Below are 19715 nucleotides of genomic sequence, written 5' to 3' on the forward strand. Positions count from 1 at the left end.
AGGTTTTAAGTTATAATTAAGTATCTACTAACCTAAATTTTAAACAAAATAATGAAGTATCAAACCAGTAAAAAAGAAATCACATATAGGTACCACTCACTATTAATTCACATTATTATATAATTTTTTGTACTGTTGTTAAGAGGTATCGATTGCTAAATAATATTTGCACACATTAAGTTTGTTGAAATAAATGATTTTGTTATTCCACCTGAACTGGCTAGGCTCAAGTGTTGAAAATGGGTGGGTATAAGTAGTAGATACACATGTGAAAAGTCCCATATGCGAATATGTGATGTATAGTTTGGTGGCCTACCGATGACTATTATATTACGCGTCTAAGTAGAGTCTTTTTTTTTTTTTTGCCGAAATTATATACGTATGAATACATTATACAAGTACTTAATATGTCGTAAAAGTCTAGTATCAGTGTATCACTTATACAGAATTTCTGTAACAAATAATAATATATTTAAATGTGGTTTTTTTTTACATAAAACAATTTATTTTAATTGAATGTCATAGTCATAATAATTTGAAAATTTAAAAAATAATTTTTATGTAATTCAGTTTTTAAAATTTTCAAGATGATCATTTTTTGAATTACATTTTTGAATCCGTTAAAAAATATTAAGAATGAACGAACTAATATCGCAAATCGCGTGGGCGTTATTTCTTTAAATTTCCTAATCTTTTACCGTCAAATGTCACAGTTTGTCTTACAATTTTTTGATTGAATTTACAAATTGTTCGTCTGTCTAATTTCCGGTCTATTGAATATAATAAAAATGTAGTAAAATGTCTGAAGTAATCGATTTATTCCTTCCATATAATATATGTTTTTCTCTTGAAATCAGTTTTTAGGCAATACAATTACTTATATATACATATATATAGTGTAGTACTTATAAGTATACTGCATAAATTACTAGCGGGTATTATTAAATTGATCGGAAATTAGAAGTGAACCTTAGCAATGGAAAAATCGTTTTCTAGGAAATTGAGAAAAACTTTCTCCAATTTTTTTTTTATTAAATATTGTTCATTCATATTGTAATTACATTATGTGTAAAATAATGTAAAACCTACTCAGAATTGATATTTTAAGTACTAACGAGTGACAAATATACCGCGAGTTTATATTTAAAATAATAATATATCACTATATCCAGACCAAAGTCAAGCAAAGCGTCACCGAGTATTTATAAATTATAATATTATACTGCTAAGTAGTGAAATGAGAGATAAATCAACTTTTATCGAATTTCTAATGTTAATATTATTGTAGATACGGGTATTGTTTTTTCTGTCAACACTTCTTTCCAAACATGCTAAATACACAGCACACGTTTAGATAGGAAATCGGAGCTTGTAAAAAAACTTTACATAGGGTATTTTCCGATTGTTAAATTTTGTAATTAATATATAAGAATAATAAGCAATTAGTTAATAACAATTTGTTTGATATCACGCGAACGAAAAATATGACTAATAACTACGGCACATAAAGTATTACCTATATACGATGTATATACATTTAGAATTAATAGCTGTAATAAATCAAATCTGTGAATAACCCTCGGGAATAATATAGAGGCCTATATTATTATATACTTAGTTGAAGATTGTGTGAGCATAGTTTTCGAAAAGCTCTTAGTTGTTTATATTATTCAAGTGAGTATATACGAGTATATACTGTATAGGTATATGTTATATGTACAATATAAATAAATAAATATACGGCCACATGAATGTTTCTGTTTTCGTGGTAATTATGAACGGTTTTCTTTATTAGTTTTGGGTTTCCATTATTACCACAGCCGCAGGAGATTGCTTTATTAAAATATAATTTTACCTTTAAATTGTTAATCTCTATAGGTAGGGTACGTGTATATCTGCGGGCTGCAACGGCAGTGATATACATAATACACCAAAATCGAGTAAAACGCAATGTATACTATTTATTGTACCGTAGTATTTGAATGTTAAAACACGTGATTTTTCAAAGGTGCAAAATCGTATGATAATATTATTGTGCTGGTCATGATTCGAAAACACCATAATATTAGTGCGGCGTTAGACAATTTGGCTAATATATAACCAAGACGAATGATTGCAAATAAACCAAAATATTATATCGTATTATTGTAGGCGCATCATGGTTCATGACCATTTGTAGGACGGATACGAGTACATAACGAAGTTTGATTCAATAATAAGACCATATTATAAATCTGTTGCTATTCTCATTAGACAACATGCATTCACTATTCTGCACAGATGATGGTTAATTTAATATCAAAACCTTTTTTTTTTTTTTTTTTAATAAAACGTAGATCTAGAATATTTAATAATTTTTAGTTCAAGTTAATAACATAGTCTTTTTTTTACCAAATCAATAAGAGTCAATAAATGTTGTACTTATCTAACAACGCTGTTATTAATTATTTAATGATTTCGAATAAACATATTATAGAATATGTTTCGTATGCACAATATTATGGTTCTTATTTTATTTGTCATGACTACATTATATTAATTAATAATCAATCAATAATAATAATAATAATAATAATAATAATAACAATATGTAGTAATCATTTATTTTATAGGTATATAACATTCATTATTATTAGCACAAATTTTTATGTTGGTTGTCCACAAGCCACGGATAACAATAGGTTTGATATAGGTGTAGTCATGATTTTATACACAAATAAAAAGTATTTATTTATTTGTTTTACAAGTATAAACGTGTACATAAAATAGTCTTAATTCTAAAATTAATTGTTCAATTAATGTACATAATATTATCTATAGGTATGTCTTAAACTTACAGTTTAATATAAAAGAAAACATTTCTAGGAACTTAATTGCATAGAAATTAATGGCGGTTCTAAATAATAAATCCTAAAGAAAATACAAACTTGAATCGAAGAGGATCTTTGAGCTCCAACAAATAGTCTTTTCTCTTTATATACAATATTTATTTACCAGGAATCGATTATATTGAGCTCAGTGGGTAGCTTTGTAGAACAAAAGCTGCTTTCCGGATGGTGATTATGATTTATACGCTACGGAATTGATTATTATTACCAGTTGTTATTGTGGAAAAGATAGTTGAAATACACTTACTGTGTTCACATAACGGACCGAAATGTTTCGGACCACAATGGCATAAAAATCTAGACAAAACCGGAAAACATGTACCGCCATTCAGACACGGTGCGTAACCACAAGGAGCACCTCGATAGGGTATTACCTCCTGATTAAGACCAGAAGATAGGTTACACGCTTTTTCGTTGAGAATCACCCTCTGTATGATACCATCGAAAGGTTTGTTGGCGATCGACTCTTGATTCAACAGAACAGTTTCACTGAAAAATAAACCACATCTCAATTAATTGTCTATCATATTGTAATAAAATTGTGTCTCTTCTCAAATAATAAAACAATCTATACGATATTTTATAATACATAATGCAGATGTTGTTGAAAACTAATAGTTAGCGTTTGTCAGACTTACGGTACACCACCAATGTATAACGGTAGTTCTAAATTCAACTCAACAAGTGGGGAACTGGAGCTGATAGTGGTAACGTTGCCGTTGTTCAGTTGAATGGAAGCTTGGTTGTCGAATCTTTTGATTTTAAGTAAATTCCATTGAGGTAGAAAAACAATCTTCTCATCCGTACTAGAATTTAACGTTGTCATTGTATAATAATTGTAGGCGATATACCAGGAAACATAGAGAATATTTGTTCAGCGAACGAAAAATTCACCTATTCTACCCTTATTCATCCCTCATTAAGTTTTGTATTCTTATTAATAAATTTTACATTTTTATATAGAAAAATCTTAGTAGGTAAATTAGCATACACCACCCACCTCTTTAGTACCTACTACAAATAAACTTTATTATCGTATTATAAAGTGGTCTTACGTGATATTCGTCTTTCCGTTGCCCAAATCGTAAACGAGTCTCACTCGGCCGGCAGTCAAGTATACAGAAATGAAATCTCCTTGTCCCGTGTACGATTGACCACTGTACAGTAACAAGCCACTGTCAGATTTCGTTCCAAACCATAGTTCTAGGCGAGTGGTCCTACGAAGGTCTTCGATCAGCGGTATAGTAAGGAATGAGTTCTTACCGTTGAATTCCGGTGAAAAGTATTTGGTCAAACCGTACTCGACTGCGAAATCAAACGATCATTGTATCAAATGTCATTAGAAATGATTTTTAATATACGTTAAGTGAAATAAATACAATAAAAATATTTACATTTATCACAGTTGGCGCCGGTTAATCCTGGTAGACAAAAACAGGCGTGTCGGCCGCCCGGCAATGACTCGCAAGTAGATCCGAAGCTGCAGGGCTCTGACGAACAGGCCATGTCATCGTAACACGAATTTCCTAAACATTATAATAATAATAATAATAATTCAAATGAAATAGTTTCTTTCAAATATTTTTTTAATCAATTATTTTCCACGGTAATACGATTTTTACCTGTACAAGCACACGTGCCATTTGAACAACCCTTTTGACATTCCGTTACGCCTTCAGAATTTGTTACCAAATCACCATCTTCGAATCCCAACAAGTTCACAGAATAACGTCCTATTTTTATACTGTGCACGCATCCGATCAGTCCCGATTTGACACCAATGTTTTCAAATATCCTGTGGGAAATATAATATTCGATTATTTTTGTAATGGTTTTTCGTTGTCGTTCTTCGTGGGTGCTGACGATGCGTTCTATGTATAATGTATATTACTTTTGGTGCACAATCGGTACGTATCCAATGTATGCGTTGTCGTTCAGGTCTAACGATCTCAGTGACCCCATGGACACTGATCGAACTGGCTCGAAATTTTCAAACTGTAGCAGACCGTCTTTTTGATATCGTTTGGCTATGATCTTATGCCGAGTGCCGATCGTAATCGGGTGTGCAGATGTCAATACTACGGCTCCGTTGCCCAGATTGTACTTGAATTCTACAAACCTGAAAATAAACAAAAGAATATTGTAACCGTCCGGTGGTGTATTATTATATTAGTTACTGAAATGTAAAAATTACTTATTGACTATTGCAATCGAAATAAAATCACCAGATCCATCTGGTTGTTGTTGGTCGTATAAAAGAATTCCATCGTCCGAAAAACTTTTAAATTCCATTTCTAAACTAAACCTGTGGTATGCTTTTAATTTTTTTAACTGCACGTACGAATGTCCATTGAATGCAGCTGATTTATGTTCTGAAAATATAAGTACGTTGAGAAAACTATCGTTTAAACGTTTCGTGTGTGGTGGCTTACCTTTAACTTCCTCGGGATTGGAACAAACAGTTCCACTGTACGTGGTAGGGCAGTGGCACTGGAAACCACCGGAATCTAGTACCTCACATTCTCCGCCGTTCTGGCACGGATTTGGATTGCATAGTGATATTTCATGATCAGTAGATTCTGATGTCGTTCTTCCTGTCAGGTCTTGTACTTCAGGTATGATATCAACTTCGTACCCACCAGATGTGTTGTAAGTGAAATTTGGCAGTTCAGAAAATAATAGATGCCGTGTTGACTTCGATATGATTATGTCTTGGGGTTCGGTGAATTTTGGTCCTTCCGTACCAGGTATGAGATTTTCGTCTGCGCAACCAACAAAATCATTAATGAGAAAACTGATTTGTTTAACTTTTTGAAGTATACTGTGCAGTTGATCATAGCGGTTACTAACCTTTACACGATGTATGGGATTTTACAACAATGTCTTTTTGATAGCGACAAGCATATAATTTTAGTTGACACTCGGAACTATACGTTTGCCCATCACTACCGCATACCAGCTAAATTTTGGATTTAGATGAAATATTCTATTTTAATGTATTCATAATAAACTTACAGTTGTACGTATTGCATCCTCAGCACATGTTGCTCGACATACACATGATGGTTTATCGTTGTTCATCTCGCATACACCACCATAATAACAAACGAGTTGACTACAAGACGTTAAATTTTGCATCGCCATATCAGCTAGAAATTCAAATGTTTATCGATAGAATAACAATATGTATAACCAAACAATAGTTTTAATTATAAAATAGTGTTCATTTTACAATACTGTAAAATACATTATAATAATATGATTATATGAGGAATTAAACATATAAATTTTTATATACGTTAAATCCATGCACGATAAAATAAAAATTGCATGATACATTTGAAAATAATTTAGTATAGTACATAATGTACATTTTTTATTCGAGATAAAATAACTTAAATTTTTCACTTAATTATTAACTCATCAAGCTTAAAATGTATTGGTGCACGTACGTGAAACACATCCAGCAGGATTTAAAATTTTAGAACTATCTTCACATTTATTGCATTTTGGTCCTATAGCTCCTGGCTTACAAACACAACGTCCGGTCATTTGTTCACAGTCGTCTCGAACTGAACCCAATAGAGAACAACCACAAGCTAAAACAATTTAATATTTATTAAATAGTACACTATTTTATTTAAAAGCTACTTACGCATGCAACCTTGATGGTTTGATGATATTTTTGGTAATCCCCAATACCCGGGCTCACATCGGTCACACTTCTCTCCACCAACTCCTGATTTGCATAAGCATTTTTTATCGACACACTCCTCTGATATTGAACCTAAAATAAGCATTAAAATTATTCAAGTTGTATTATTATTGAAATATTATTGTAATTTTTAACAATTATGTTCACCTAATTTATTGCAATTGCATAACACAGGACAACCTAGGTTTTTTGGTCCTTTTGCAGGGGTCTTTTTGTCAGGGCAACAGCCGTAAGACGAATTTTGACAACTATCCGAAACTATTGTTGTATCTAAATTAATTATTGAACAGTCCACATACACATATTGCATTAGGTACATTGTTATAGTATAATAGAATTTTGATGTATTACCACGATCGGATTTATTGCAGCACTTAGCAAACCTAGAGGTTTGATGACAATAACTGCCCGATGGACAATCTTGTCTGTCAGGACCGTGACCACAGTCTAATTCTTTCCCATTTAGATGGTTCATCAAGGGTTTCTTACCATTACAAGGTTTTACTTCCATACCTTTAAAATTATAATGTAAACACTAGAGTAATACAAATTTTAATTTTATGATAATATAGTCGTGTGAACTACACATACCTTGGCATAACTCCATGGGCCTTAATCGAAGTTCTTGTTGTCTTTGACATCCTTCCATTTTCATTAGACACAATGAATTGTAAGTACGAACATCTGAGGCACAAACAGGCGAAGCTTCAGCCGAACAATTAAATATGCATGAACATCTAGGAAATCCGTCGGGTCCTACCTCGCACGTGGCGTGGTAGTCACATTTAATATCTTTACATACATCGTTGTTGTTACTGTAAACGCTGTTTTCTACTGATCCATGAGGTTTTAAAAATTTCCCTGTAAGTATAAAATTTTATAAAACGTTATTATTATATAATAACACACACACACACACACATATTATTGTTACACGTGAACTAGTGATCACCGACGCTACTAATGGTTACCTATGGATGAAGATTCTTTACAATCTCCGATGAACAAAATCGTTAAATTTTGTGTCCTGTTTTTTATACACGATTGTTGAAGTAGCTCGCATTCGCTGTTATAAGTGATCAAGTCGGAACCGCAGACGGGTTCTTTTGATTTGGTGTCCTCACATGTTTCAGGACAGTTACATTTCTGATCGTGACATGACCCTAAAATCATTTAATGCATGTGATTTTGAGGTAAACATTTGAAAACTAGTGAATTAATCACCGTACCGCATTCACCCGCGTAGGCAGCGAATATTTTCTTCCTTGTTGCACAACTAGCGTTTTGTAGATGACAAAGGTCTGTGTACGTAATACCGTCGGTACCGCAAACTTTACCGCTTGCCTGGGTACATAAATTAGAGTTCGTCCTAATTAACTGGTGGAGGTTTCAAATGGTTTTAGAAAATAAATTCGAAAACCATTGTTACTTTATATACTGGTTTAATGCTGGTAGTATGTAACTCCAGGTCTAGTCACCCTACTTTTAACAATCAATTATTTCTACAATCTCACCATTTATCAACTAGCTGTTTCTTATCCACATACATACGTACGTGTCGGGTTAGACTCGATGATATTAATTTATTTTCAAATAAAGTTCAATTAACAGCTCGATTTTTATGTATTATAATAATAATATTTGATAAAACGTTATGGCATGTAAAAAATAAATATAGAAGAATTTTTTTGTAGTGACTAAGTTTATCTTCCAGTAAAGTATAATTGAAATACTATGTAATTATTTATAATTGGTTTTAGATTGTTAATTATTAATTTTTATAATAGAAATATTAAAATATATAATGTATATTTTAAAAACAAAAGGTACAATAATATAATATAGAGCGCATACCCATATGGCTACTTGGGATTGCGTGTTGAAAATGTTATAATACTCTATAAAAAAAGAATATATTCAATTAAAAATTAATGTGATAAAAGTTTTAACAATTATTTTATTAAATTCAATAATAATCAATTTTAGAATACATTAAAATATCTAAATGTGATTTGTGATGTAAATGATAAATAAAATACTAATTTATGTTTATGAAATAATAGATAACACTTCCCAAATAAACCACAGAAAAAGTAAAAATTAAATGTACCTATAGCGAAATATTATGGGTTGAACAAATATAAATTTAGAGAAAGAGTTTTAAAAAAGATTTTGATTAATCTAAAAACTGTACTATAAATTAATATTTTTATCATAGAAATGTGTCAAATCATGGAGGACATAATATAATACAAAATTCGTCATTTTTTACCTACCAATTTTTGACAGATAATATTACACACACAGCGAGATTGGAGGGCAGTAGTTCATAAGCTATAAATGAAATTTATAAGTACACTAGATACAGTTTTGATGCGGTGATATATTTTGAAACTAGCACAAGGATTGAGAAATGATACGACAAAACAATACAAAGACAGAAACGATTGTTTCGTGGTTAATTTAAATGTGCTCATTGATTTTAGTACAAAGCAAAGATAATTTAAAACGTATTTTTGTTTTTAAAACGATTGAGTTGAAGATTATATTTGTTAAATTTGTATTAACTGGAATTATTACAAATATTCGATAACAGGTATAATATTTGTTTATTATGTCACTCTACACATTTAACTCGTTGAAAGTGAAATAATTGTAATAAATAATAATCCTGGTAGTCAGCTAATCTAGTATTTGTGTTAGTGAGACACTGTCTTATAGTATTTTTTTTGATATAAGTATTAAGTATATTGATATTTATTATTTGCTTACTTAATACTTAACATTAAACATATTTATTAAAATTATTATTAGTATTTAAATAAGTACATATTATTATGTATTTGAATTCTTACGTTTGCACATTTGAACGTCGGGCAGACACACTTAGCTTCTTTTCTATTGCTTTCGCAAACCGAATGAAACTGACAATTCATTTTTGTACAATCGTCTGAAAAGCATAACGTGGTTAGAATCATATACTGACGAGCGGTGGGTGTGATACTATGATGTACAATTTTAATGTGTATTTGTATGACATTATGTGTATTGGTTTATAATATCAGCTAGCTTACTACATGCTCCGACATGGGACACTTCGATTATTTGCTTCTGCTGACAGTTGTGGTACTTCAATTTGCACTCGTTACTATACGTGTTGCCGTCGGTGCCGCACACGGGCTCGTGATGTTCGGAACATAAAGGGCATTCGCAGACTGCTTTTCCGTCTCTTACTTTACAAATGGCTCCAGAATTGCACAAGTACCCATTGCACGGATTCGTGTCCCCTGTAAAAATAAGCATAAGAAACATTGGTGTATGGGTATAAGACTATTAAGACTGAAATTAAAGTAGCGAGGGCGATAGAGATAATATGCTAAAAAATTAATTTATTAGAACCCTTACCCAACAAGTAATATTTTTATGTTGTCATATTGTACACAGCGTACTCAGAGAGTATTAAATAACTATACAAATTATATTTTATTTACAGTCGTCTTATTAAGGCTGTATTCAAAATTAGAATTTAAAATACATTTTACTTTGGGTTATCATTATTGAACAACATTTTATAATTATGCAATTTACTTCATAAAAGGTGTGTGGAATAATTTTTAAAATTTATGTATACATTTATTTTATTTAACTTGGTATTATATTGTTTATTTTTATGACGGTTAGCGTAAGTATTTTTTATGAACGCATTTTTCGAATTTGTTATAACACTGTAATGTAATTAGATAAAAAAAAAATCAACTAATCAATTTTAATTTAAAATATTGTTATAATATATAATTTTCTTGTTTTTTAGCCTTTGAAACCATTAGCAGTTAATGGCGATGGTTACCAAAATTAAAATAATGTTTGTTTGTTTCATTTTCAATAGATCATGAAGTTTTATTATACAATTTGTCTTTTTTAATAATTGGCTAAATATTTTTGCCTACTTAACTTTTTAAGGTTATTTTATTTTTCTGTTAGGGCACACAAACTATAAATAAATTAAATTTCCGACATTCTTTTTAGAAATCTAGGTCACGTAAATTAATAATACATTACTACATAAATATAGTTTTTTCTCTTTTATACCCTTGAAATATGATATCAAAACCATTATTATATTACTATAACAATAAAAAAATAAATAAATAACTTGACCACCGGCATAGTAAAAAGACTAACCAAAATTTTAAATATAAAACAAAAGTATGATACCAATTTCTGGCATATGTAACTAGTAACACATTTCTACTTTTAATATCACCCAATAATAAAACTAAAGTCAAAATTAAATCATTTGAATAAGTTAAAGCATATTATTACTGTAAAATATAGCATACTAAAGTTCATTAAAAGGTATGTTTTTTGTATATATTTAAATTGTATAATATAGATTGGTGCATTTTATTCATTTTATTAGTTTCTGACAAAACATTTACGATTACAAATATTTTTTCATTTTGAGCTATATAAGCCTCAATCTGTGTTCATAGTTTACATTTTAATAAATACAGGCTTATAGTCTGTACGTTATTACTTATTGTAATGTGTAGTTTACATTGTATAATTGTATATAGTATATAAATTATTAACTATACCGGTAGAGAATTGTGTATTCTACACTTACTTCCTTTTTCAATGTTTGTGAATTTGAAAAAACTTACTTTTTAACTATTTTTAAACGGTCACACATTTCTAATTATATGTTTTATACATTCTATAGTAAACTACGGGTCACTACTCACTACCCAAAAGTTGGTCATGAATATATTTTTAGTGGTTCGTGTTATATTTTTAAATAATTCTTTTTTTTGAAACATGTGTTTAAAAAGTTAATTGATTTTATTATGGCTTTATAAAATTTAAAAAATTTCTAAAATTGGTCGTACCATAAATTGTTTGGGAATCTTTGTTCTATAGTATATCTATTTTTAAATGTGTTAATGTATAAAATAATAATGAAGTAATATAGAATACCTATCTATGAATATTTTAAATTTTTTGTTAATAATAAGCGTTGAAAGTTTATTCGAACGAGTAATTATTAGTGAATCATACAATTTTGTAAAGTATTTCATCATTTCACTCATTTTATTTAAAAATTAAATGTTTGTAAATAGAAAACTATTGTTTCGATATTAAATATTTTACTTCTACATTTTCGTTATCATATTCTATTTCAGAATATACAAACAATAATAATTGCCTATAGCATATTAAAAAATATAATAAATTACCACAATAAAGTATTAATGTAATATATTTTTTTATTGCTAATATTTATAGTCACAAGTGATATTTAAAACAATCGATCTGAATATTTTCAAAAAAATGACCACATGCGTATTCTTACCACAATGCCCATCGTATGCCACCGTGACACCGGACCTCTTGCTACAACTCATCCGTTCCAAGAAGCATTTGGACTCGTAAGTGTAGCCGTCTGTGCCACAAACAGGTCGCACTGATGTTTCGCAAAGTGTGGGCTCCTGACAACGGCATTCAGCATTGCCTAGATGATCGATTGTGCAACGCGATCCTTCCCAACATGTGAAGTTTAGACACGGGTTTACGCCTGGAACAGAAGACCATTGTGTTATTATTGTTTATTTCATTATTATATGTAAAACAACTACCTATATTTTATTAGGTAATGAAAAATTCTATTTTATGCATCTTTGGTAAAGAAACGTGTTTTTTTAAGCTCCCTTGAAGATAATATTGGTGACAAGGGAGGTCAGAGGGAGGATTTTGAGCATGATACATGTAGATATAAAATTAATTATACATAATGTTACTATGTGGTAGTTAAAGTATTTTGTTACAAAATTGATTGCTATACATTATGTGACGTAATTATATTTTTGTGATTTTGCAATATTATTATACGTACTGAGTATTTTATTTTTTTATACCCTGAATCGATAATCATAGCGTGGACTTGTCTAACAATGGTTTTTTTTTAAACCACTATCAAAACTTCATTCGAATCGTACAAAATTCTAGTATAGCGTGTGTTTTTAAAAGTAAAAATGCAAATTTATCGCATGAATGGAATTGTCGTTCTTCCAATACGTCTGGTTCGGGTAAAACAATATTATAGGTTGGAAACAACGTATGGCATTAAAGTCTCGGGGATCTGTCCGCAGGATCAGGATATGTTGTATGATATTATGAATTGTGGTACAAGGTGTTAATCAAAAGTGCGTGTAAAAAAGTGGTTTTATTCACCTTGGTCGCATTGTCCATGGAAGACGATTCTTAGGCTTGGCATCATTCGACACGCCTGCCGACGTAGAAAGCATTCGTTGGTGTACGTTCTGCCATCAGATCCACACACTGGAATGAAGTCTTCGCCACAGAATTCTGAGCACACGCACCTAGCACGTCTCTCGTAGTCCAAACGACATACTTCGGGTTCTTCACACGATATATAATCACACGGATCTGTAGAATGATATAGACGGCGAAGATGTGAAAATTCCATATGGGACCGAAACAAACAAACAACAAACAAACAAACAAACAAAAAAATACAATACCCATGATATATATGGATTTTAAATATTATTTGAATATTAGCTATACAATTATAATTATTATAAATTTTTTAGAACAATAATAATATAGTATAATAATTTGTTTAACTATATGACATAGTTGTTTCGATAGCTTTAGGCCAGACGATGATTTGGGTGCTTATAGAGTTACACCATTCTCTATAGGCGTACTTATAAATCATAATATATATCATCATACGAATTTTATCACTAGCTCGTCTAGGCACGAGTCACCGATATTTAGACACAATACTGCCCATTAAACGCATCTTTCGTTTTACTGGTGCGGTGTCGAGACTGTTAAAAGCAATTGCCTTATTTGCACTATTTTTCGATTTTTTACATTCTCAGTGTCATTTATTATTAAATTATCTTTCCTTTTAACTGAAGCAATTGACATAACATGTGAAGCACTTTTTTTTTGAAACATTCGTGTTTTCACAATAAGGATAACTACTAAGTATTGTGTAATATACTAATATTATCGTTCGGGATTTTTCTTGTAACTATCATTCAATAATTGGAAACGTTCGTAGTATGAAAAATAAATAATTATATTATCGTCATTAAACGTACCACACAATCCTCTGTATTTGACCGCTATGTTCAAGCCTGATGCACATGCCGCCTTTCTGACGTGACAAGCGCTCGGGTAGTCCTTCCAGTCGTTTCCGCACACCGGTCCACCAGCATTGTCACCGCTGTCGTCATCATTGCACGCTGTGTCTTCGGCGCACACACAGCGCGCTTGCGCACTCACTTTATCTACGATGCACCGCTGACCGTGTAAACACTTCACCAACCGACAAGGGTCAGTCCTTCCCACTACAATAAAACAAAACAGTTGAATATAATATTATTGATATCATACAATATTATGCAGGATGTATTTGGAGGATTTGGTCATTTTACACTGCAATGTAAAATCTGTCATGTATTTCAAAAGTAATTCGTGTCTGTAAATTATAGCTGCTTGTTGCAGTACGCCCAATATGACAATTACAATGATGTTATATAATAGGGATGTAGGACAAATCTCAAAAAATACATGAACAATATAAAACAATAACTGAAAAAAAAACAATGTTTATAAACAGTACACCGCACTGTCGTATATTGTAGACAGTCGTCCAAATTATTACTTAATATGTATAAAGAAAAATATTTTTAAATAAAACACGGGAGAGGCCGGTGAAGCAAAATGTGCTGAGGCGACAAGACAAATTTTGTATATAAGACCGCCGTACGCACGGGCAACGGGAGTCCCGCTGTCGCTGAGTGAGTCGGCGAGAGTGTAGGTACGACGATCGCACGTGTGAAACGGCGGTCATAGTACGGACTAAATTAATAGAATTTTTGATTGTTTATTTTATGTTTTTGAGTTTAATAAAAAAGTGTTTCCGACCAGGACAACCCGAGTTGGATATCATTTAAGTCTTCCTTGCGTTCCTACCTTTATATAGGAAACAGCGCCGAGATATACGTACCACGGGTATAGGTAATCTTCGAGTCATTTCCACTATAAAGGAGCGAAGAATCAACAAGCGCACACCATCGTACTTCGTTAGTTAACAGTGCCATTCTAATTCATTTTAGAGATTGTCATTAACTAAAGAGTACGAGGGTAAGGCATAGTTGATTTACCGCAAACCCATCGTACCTCCCTAGTTAACAGTGCCATTCTAATTCATTTTAGAGAGTGTCATTAACTAGAGAATACGGGGGTAAAACTTACCTAGTTGGTTATACCGCGTATACTGAAATACCGGTATACCATAAAGTGGCGCCCAACGGGGTTTTTATCCACGGTCGGAGACAATTTTTTTTTTGTGCGTGTGCCCTGGTACCTCAACCTTGGCACGTTTATTTTTTCCAAGTGTATATGTACGAGAAGTACAACAATTTTACGTGTGGTCTGGATTCACACCCAATTTTTTTTTGGTACAAGTGAAGTACGACAATTGTGTACTTTTCGGTAGAAACCCAGAACGCGATTTGGTGTGTTTGTACGTATACCGTGTAGGTAACAAATACACGCTCGATTTTGTCTTGCCGACAAGACAACGCTTGTGCACGTGAGTACAACTTTGCGAACCGTCTACAGTCAATACGACGTATACGTCAAGGTGAGCAACTATTTGTACTTACTATACATAGATATTAATATTAGGATTGTAGACTAGGATTTTTTTTTCATAATAGATGACCGCAAAAATTTAAATTTAAATAAAATTAAATTAAATAGTTAGTTTTAAGTATAAGTTAAGTAAATTAATTTTATTATGATATGAATGACGAACATCTTATAGCTTTTGGGGAAAAAATTACAAAATTAACAGATATCTATTTACAAAAGAAACCAAATCTCATTGAAGCATGCAAATCTAAACAATTAAAAAGTGTAAGAACCGTAGATAACCTAAGGGCTAGATTATCTAAATATTATAAGGGGATAATAGAATTAGACGACATAGAAGAAACCTTAAGCGAGCCACAAAAACACCAAGTTCAAAAAAATTCAATAACAGATAGAATTGATATTAATGAATTACTTATAAAAAGCAATTTAAGTGATTCAAGTCCGGAAACAAGTAATAGCGCTAATAATAAATCTAAAACAACTGCTAACGACCTTTTAAAAATATCTAACATATTAGGAAATAACGCAAATAAATTAATAACTCAGGCAGATAAATGTTTAAACACTAGTAATAATTTATATCAAAATAATTTAGAACAAGACCCTGATAACAAATATAATAACTTAATAAACTTAGATCATACCGAAACAACAAAAAGAGAACATATATACGAAGATATTGAAAGTGCAAATAAAACAGAATCAAATTTAAATACTACCTTTTTTAGTAACTCAAAATCTGTAATAGAAAACACACCCGAAAAACTACATATAGTAAATAAAAATTCAAAACACAAAATGAAAAAAATGATAATTAAACCAGACAGCTTTTCCGGACAAGGGGACATTAAAACATTTATTTTACAATATGAAAAAGCAGCACAAATAAACAATTGGGACGTCAATGAAAAAATAAAATTTTTATCAATATTTTTAAAAGACACAGCTAATAAATTTCTACAAAACTTGGAAAACAAAGGACGGAACTGGTCATGGGAAAATTTAAAAAGTGAATTTATTAACGAATTTCAACCTATAGGATACTCCATAATTTTAAAGGACAAATTAGAAAATAGGAAACAAAACGATTTAGAGTCAATTTCTAGTTTTGTTACAGAAATAGAATACTTATGTAGTCAAGTAGACAAAGATATGAAAGAGGAAGATATTTGTGTTTATATACTTAAAGGCATAAGAGAACCTATATTACACGCAATTTCGCTTCACGACAACAGTAATTTAAAAAAGTTAAAAGAAAATTTGAAAAAATACGAACTAATGCAATTTAGAATTAATTCAAGAACCTCAGGACTTAACGAATATACGACAATATTAAACAAACAACTCCGCGTATACTGAAATACCGGTATACCATAGCACATAAAAAAAAAATGATAAATATACGTAAAATTCATAAAAACACTATAAAATGCAATATAAAAGAAAAAATGTCAGAAATCGCGTCTACCGTTTACGAAATTTCAAATTTACCTAATCGAGTTAAAACGTTTATGAACATTTGAGCATATCACTGATAAGTATTAGGACTGAGCCAAACTAGTGCGACAAAAACTCAAAACCGTAGTACACAGCGATGACACGCGGTAACGCGCGTTTTTGTCGCACTAGTTTGACGCGCTCTATTATATGGAATGCGTTTTCATCAAGCATTTTCACCAGGCGTCAAAACCGCTCTAGTGTGGCTAAGCCCTAGGTAGTAGTAATAATAATAAGTAATCAAACTTAGTTTTTTCATTTTAACTAACAACAGCGGAGAATCTGTGTGAATAAAATCACAAAACGACTAAATTTAGAAAACTCAGTGTTTGACTTTTATTTCGGTTTCCACAAAGTATGAACTGAATTAAATTTGCGATCACAACCCACTATCAGAGTAGGATATTTAATTAAATTGTCTACTTTAATACTTAAAGTAAAAAAAAAATCATCATCAATTTTAAATATATATATTATTAGGTACCAAAAAAACATTTTTATGAATTTTATTTAATAAATCCATTATAATTGTTGTTTAATATTAAATAGATAAGTTTATTGAACATTTTGAACATATACCTACTGCAAGATAGGTAAAACGATAGTGGAAAAGTCAGACAGATTTTTTGGTTTTTGAGTACATTTATAGAAATAAATTGGATAAATAATTCATCTGATTTATCTAATTTAATTGAAATTCAAACAAAAACTATCTTGGTTAATTTTAATGTAAAAATAATAGAATAGTGTCATTAAAATAGTGTTAAAATCGTATTTATAATTTTATTAAAATTGAATACATTTAATTATAAACATTATGAAATAAATATTTTATTACATAATATATACTAAAAATGTATGAGTTTAAGTGCTTATAAATAATTTTAAAGTATTTTCAACTACAAAATCTTAAAACCTAAAGTAAATAATATTATATAACATAAAATATTAAAAATTAAATACTGCAATAATAATAACTGTTCCGTTTTACGAGGACTATGAGTCCTCGGGAGAATCCTCAGGAGAGTCCTCCGGAGAGTCCTCCAGAGAGTCCTTCAGAGAGTCATCATTTTTAGGCACCTTATAACGTTTGTCAGATCTGAGTATAGTTTTCCACTGCGATTTAATTAACGTATGTACGGTCAAGTTTTCAAATAAAAAGTTCGATTGAACAAAGTTTGCACCATAAGCTCTTTTCAAAACGCCTTCCTCTAGTTTAGCGATACCATTTACATCTATATTAACGTTGATATCGATTGGCCCTTTAAATAATTTTATTGTATCAATTTCAGCCATATCGTTGGAGTCGTTCAGGTATTCAGTGATTAGTACGTGGTGGGTTTTTAGACTGTCGACCCATTTGGTTCTATTTAAATTGGTGACTAACGCCTTGTAATAGCCATCTTTTTCGGCTTCTTTGACGCATAATTTTGTGACTTCATTGAACATTTCCTCTCCAACTTTGTGAAGGAATTCGAAATTCAAATTTGGCACTTTTTCCAATATTGAACGATGGAGATGGATAAGGCCCACGCGCATACTGTTAAGTAGCAGCAGTGGTTCAGTGTCGTTCATCGTTGTCAACTTGTCAATGACCACATAGACCATGTCCACCATCCACATAACAAATAATAGTTTCTCCAAGGGTTCTATCGTAGTTACTTTATGTAGTAGTTGAAAGAGCATTAGTCCCTGAAACGAGATATGCTTAAGCGCTGAACACACCGTTGCGGTCTTTATCACCTCCATTGTAAAATTTACGTCACTGGCGGGGAATGCCTTGGATGCTAACAAATTAGAAACACTTTCCAACGCCAACACCTCATTGTACATAGTTTCCTCATTGAACTCCATGTACTGGTTGTGGTATGTTATCTGTTTAACACGCACCCTCTCGTTGAGTATTGGCCACCAAAGGTAGTCTGTCTCCATCATTTCCTGCAAGAACTTTATTCTCTCCGAGTGTGGTCTCGTCGCGATGTCTATTTGGTTCAGGCACTCAAGCGACGTGTCCGCATATTGCAGATCAGACGTGACCACCACGAAAGTCATTGACACGAACGCGATAAAGTGTACAATGAACGACATGACAGTTATGCTGTTATGATATTTTTTCGGTATCTTACGACGACGACGACGTCGAACAGCTTAATCGAACTTAATCGAATCGCAAAAGGTTTCTCGGCCCGAGGCGTACAACTGCTGCCGCTGTATAGGTTCCATTTGTGTAAACTCGCACGGGCCCACTGCTGTTGTTTTCAGACTAAAAAAAAAAAAAAAAAAAAAAAAAAAAAAATGGCACTCCTCTGTGGTGTTGTGTAAATCGTCGTGCAGTTGACATATTATTGTTATTATTATTATTACGTGGCGTGAAATTTTACGCTTTATGTGCGACATTCGCTAACCGAGTCGATTTTCTTGTTTTTTTTCTTTCTAAAACACTGCAGTATTCAAGTTGTATTGTTTACGTGATAATAATATATTGTACTTATACCTACATAGTTAGATTCGAATAATATTACAAACTACCATACCGTTTCAGTTGTTTTCGTTTGGTTGTGCATTTAAGTACGCCGATATTTAGTCATTTCACTAGACTATACATATTTTCCGAAAAAATATATAAAATATATACAATTTTTAAACACGAAGTTGTTAACCTAACTATGATATAGCATTTTCATATTATATTATTGTTGTAATGTAAATATTTTGTAAGAATATTATTAAAGTAAAGAAATAAAAGGGTTTCCAAACATTAATTAAGACTATACCCAACATAAAACTATAGTAATTAATATAATTTTTCAAAAAAATACAAAGTTTTCATTTTTGTATCGTAAGAAGTTTAGGGTTTCAGCTCAGATATAAAAAATTATAATTATTTTTTCGTGTTTAAAATGTATTAATACTTT

General features: G+C 31.3%; 3 protein-coding genes across 8 annotated transcripts in view; 1 reads left to right on the plus strand and 2 right to left on the minus strand.

The window, feature by feature from the left end:
* The window catches only part of LOC126549129 (enolase-like), a 60177-nt gene that overhangs the window by 7884 nt on the left and 32578 nt on the right, over positions 1 to 19715 (plus strand). For 2 of the 6 annotated variants that reach the window (XR_007603314.1, XR_007603316.1), the window contains exon 4: positions 11890 to 12026. The exons of 3 other annotated variants lie outside the window; for them this stretch is intronic. Coding sequence is in view for 1 of the 3 variants with exons in the window: in XM_050197662.1 (XP_050053619.1) it covers positions 7176 to 7241 (66 nt within the window). In the remaining 2 variants the exon portion in view is untranslated. Of the gene's footprint in view, positions 1 to 7175; positions 7265 to 11889; positions 12027 to 19715 lie in introns of those variants that run through there. One more of the 6 variants, XM_050197662.1, reaches the window with a different exon arrangement.
* Positions 2579 to 19715, minus strand: part of LOC114119138 (agrin-like) — a 169375-nt gene continuing 152238 nt past the window's right edge. The window contains exons 4-26 of the mRNA XM_027980620.2: positions 13740 to 13988; positions 12835 to 13050; positions 11957 to 12178; positions 9678 to 9890; positions 9459 to 9553; positions 7833 to 7947; positions 7575 to 7766; positions 7195 to 7464; positions 6955 to 7116; positions 6751 to 6873; positions 6544 to 6675; positions 6341 to 6487; positions 5904 to 6037; positions 5739 to 5847; positions 5321 to 5650; positions 5083 to 5260; positions 4780 to 5007; positions 4511 to 4683; positions 4283 to 4414; positions 3944 to 4193; positions 3527 to 3694; positions 3136 to 3377; positions 2579 to 3074 (exon numbers count right to left, since the gene is read on the minus strand). Coding sequence (XP_027836421.2) covers positions 3061 to 3074; positions 3136 to 3377; positions 3527 to 3694; positions 3944 to 4193; positions 4283 to 4414; positions 4511 to 4683; positions 4780 to 5007; positions 5083 to 5260; positions 5321 to 5650; positions 5739 to 5847; positions 5904 to 6037; positions 6341 to 6487; positions 6544 to 6675; positions 6751 to 6873; positions 6955 to 7116; positions 7195 to 7464; positions 7575 to 7766; positions 7833 to 7947; positions 9459 to 9553; positions 9678 to 9890; positions 11957 to 12178; positions 12835 to 13050; positions 13740 to 13988 — 4094 coding nt within the window. The 3' untranslated portion in view covers positions 2579 to 3060. The remainder of the gene's footprint in view (positions 3075 to 3135; positions 3378 to 3526; positions 3695 to 3943; positions 4194 to 4282; positions 4415 to 4510; positions 4684 to 4779; positions 5008 to 5082; positions 5261 to 5320; positions 5651 to 5738; positions 5848 to 5903; positions 6038 to 6340; positions 6488 to 6543; positions 6676 to 6750; positions 6874 to 6954; positions 7117 to 7194; positions 7465 to 7574; positions 7767 to 7832; positions 7948 to 9458; positions 9554 to 9677; positions 9891 to 11956; positions 12179 to 12834; positions 13051 to 13739; positions 13989 to 19715) is intronic.
* LOC114119139 (uncharacterized) lies at positions 17559 to 19014 on the minus strand. The gene has a single exon (XM_027980621.2). It carries the CDS (start codon positions 18886 to 18888, stop codon positions 17797 to 17799), a length of 1092 nt encoding a protein of 363 aa, XP_027836422.2. The 5' UTR covers positions 18889 to 19014; the 3' UTR covers positions 17559 to 17796.

The sequence above is a fragment of the Aphis gossypii genome, chromosome 1, assembly GCF_020184175.1.
Source record: "Aphis gossypii isolate Hap1 chromosome 1, ASM2018417v2, whole genome shotgun sequence".
NCBI lineage: Eukaryota > Metazoa > Arthropoda > Insecta > Hemiptera > Aphididae > Aphis > Aphis gossypii.

What these genes read in the sequence shown, in the direction of transcription:
- LOC114119139 (XM_027980621.2), bottom strand. Translation starts at nt 18,888, where the DNA reads ATGTCGTTCATTGTACACTTTATCGCGTTCGTGTCAATGACTTTCGTG.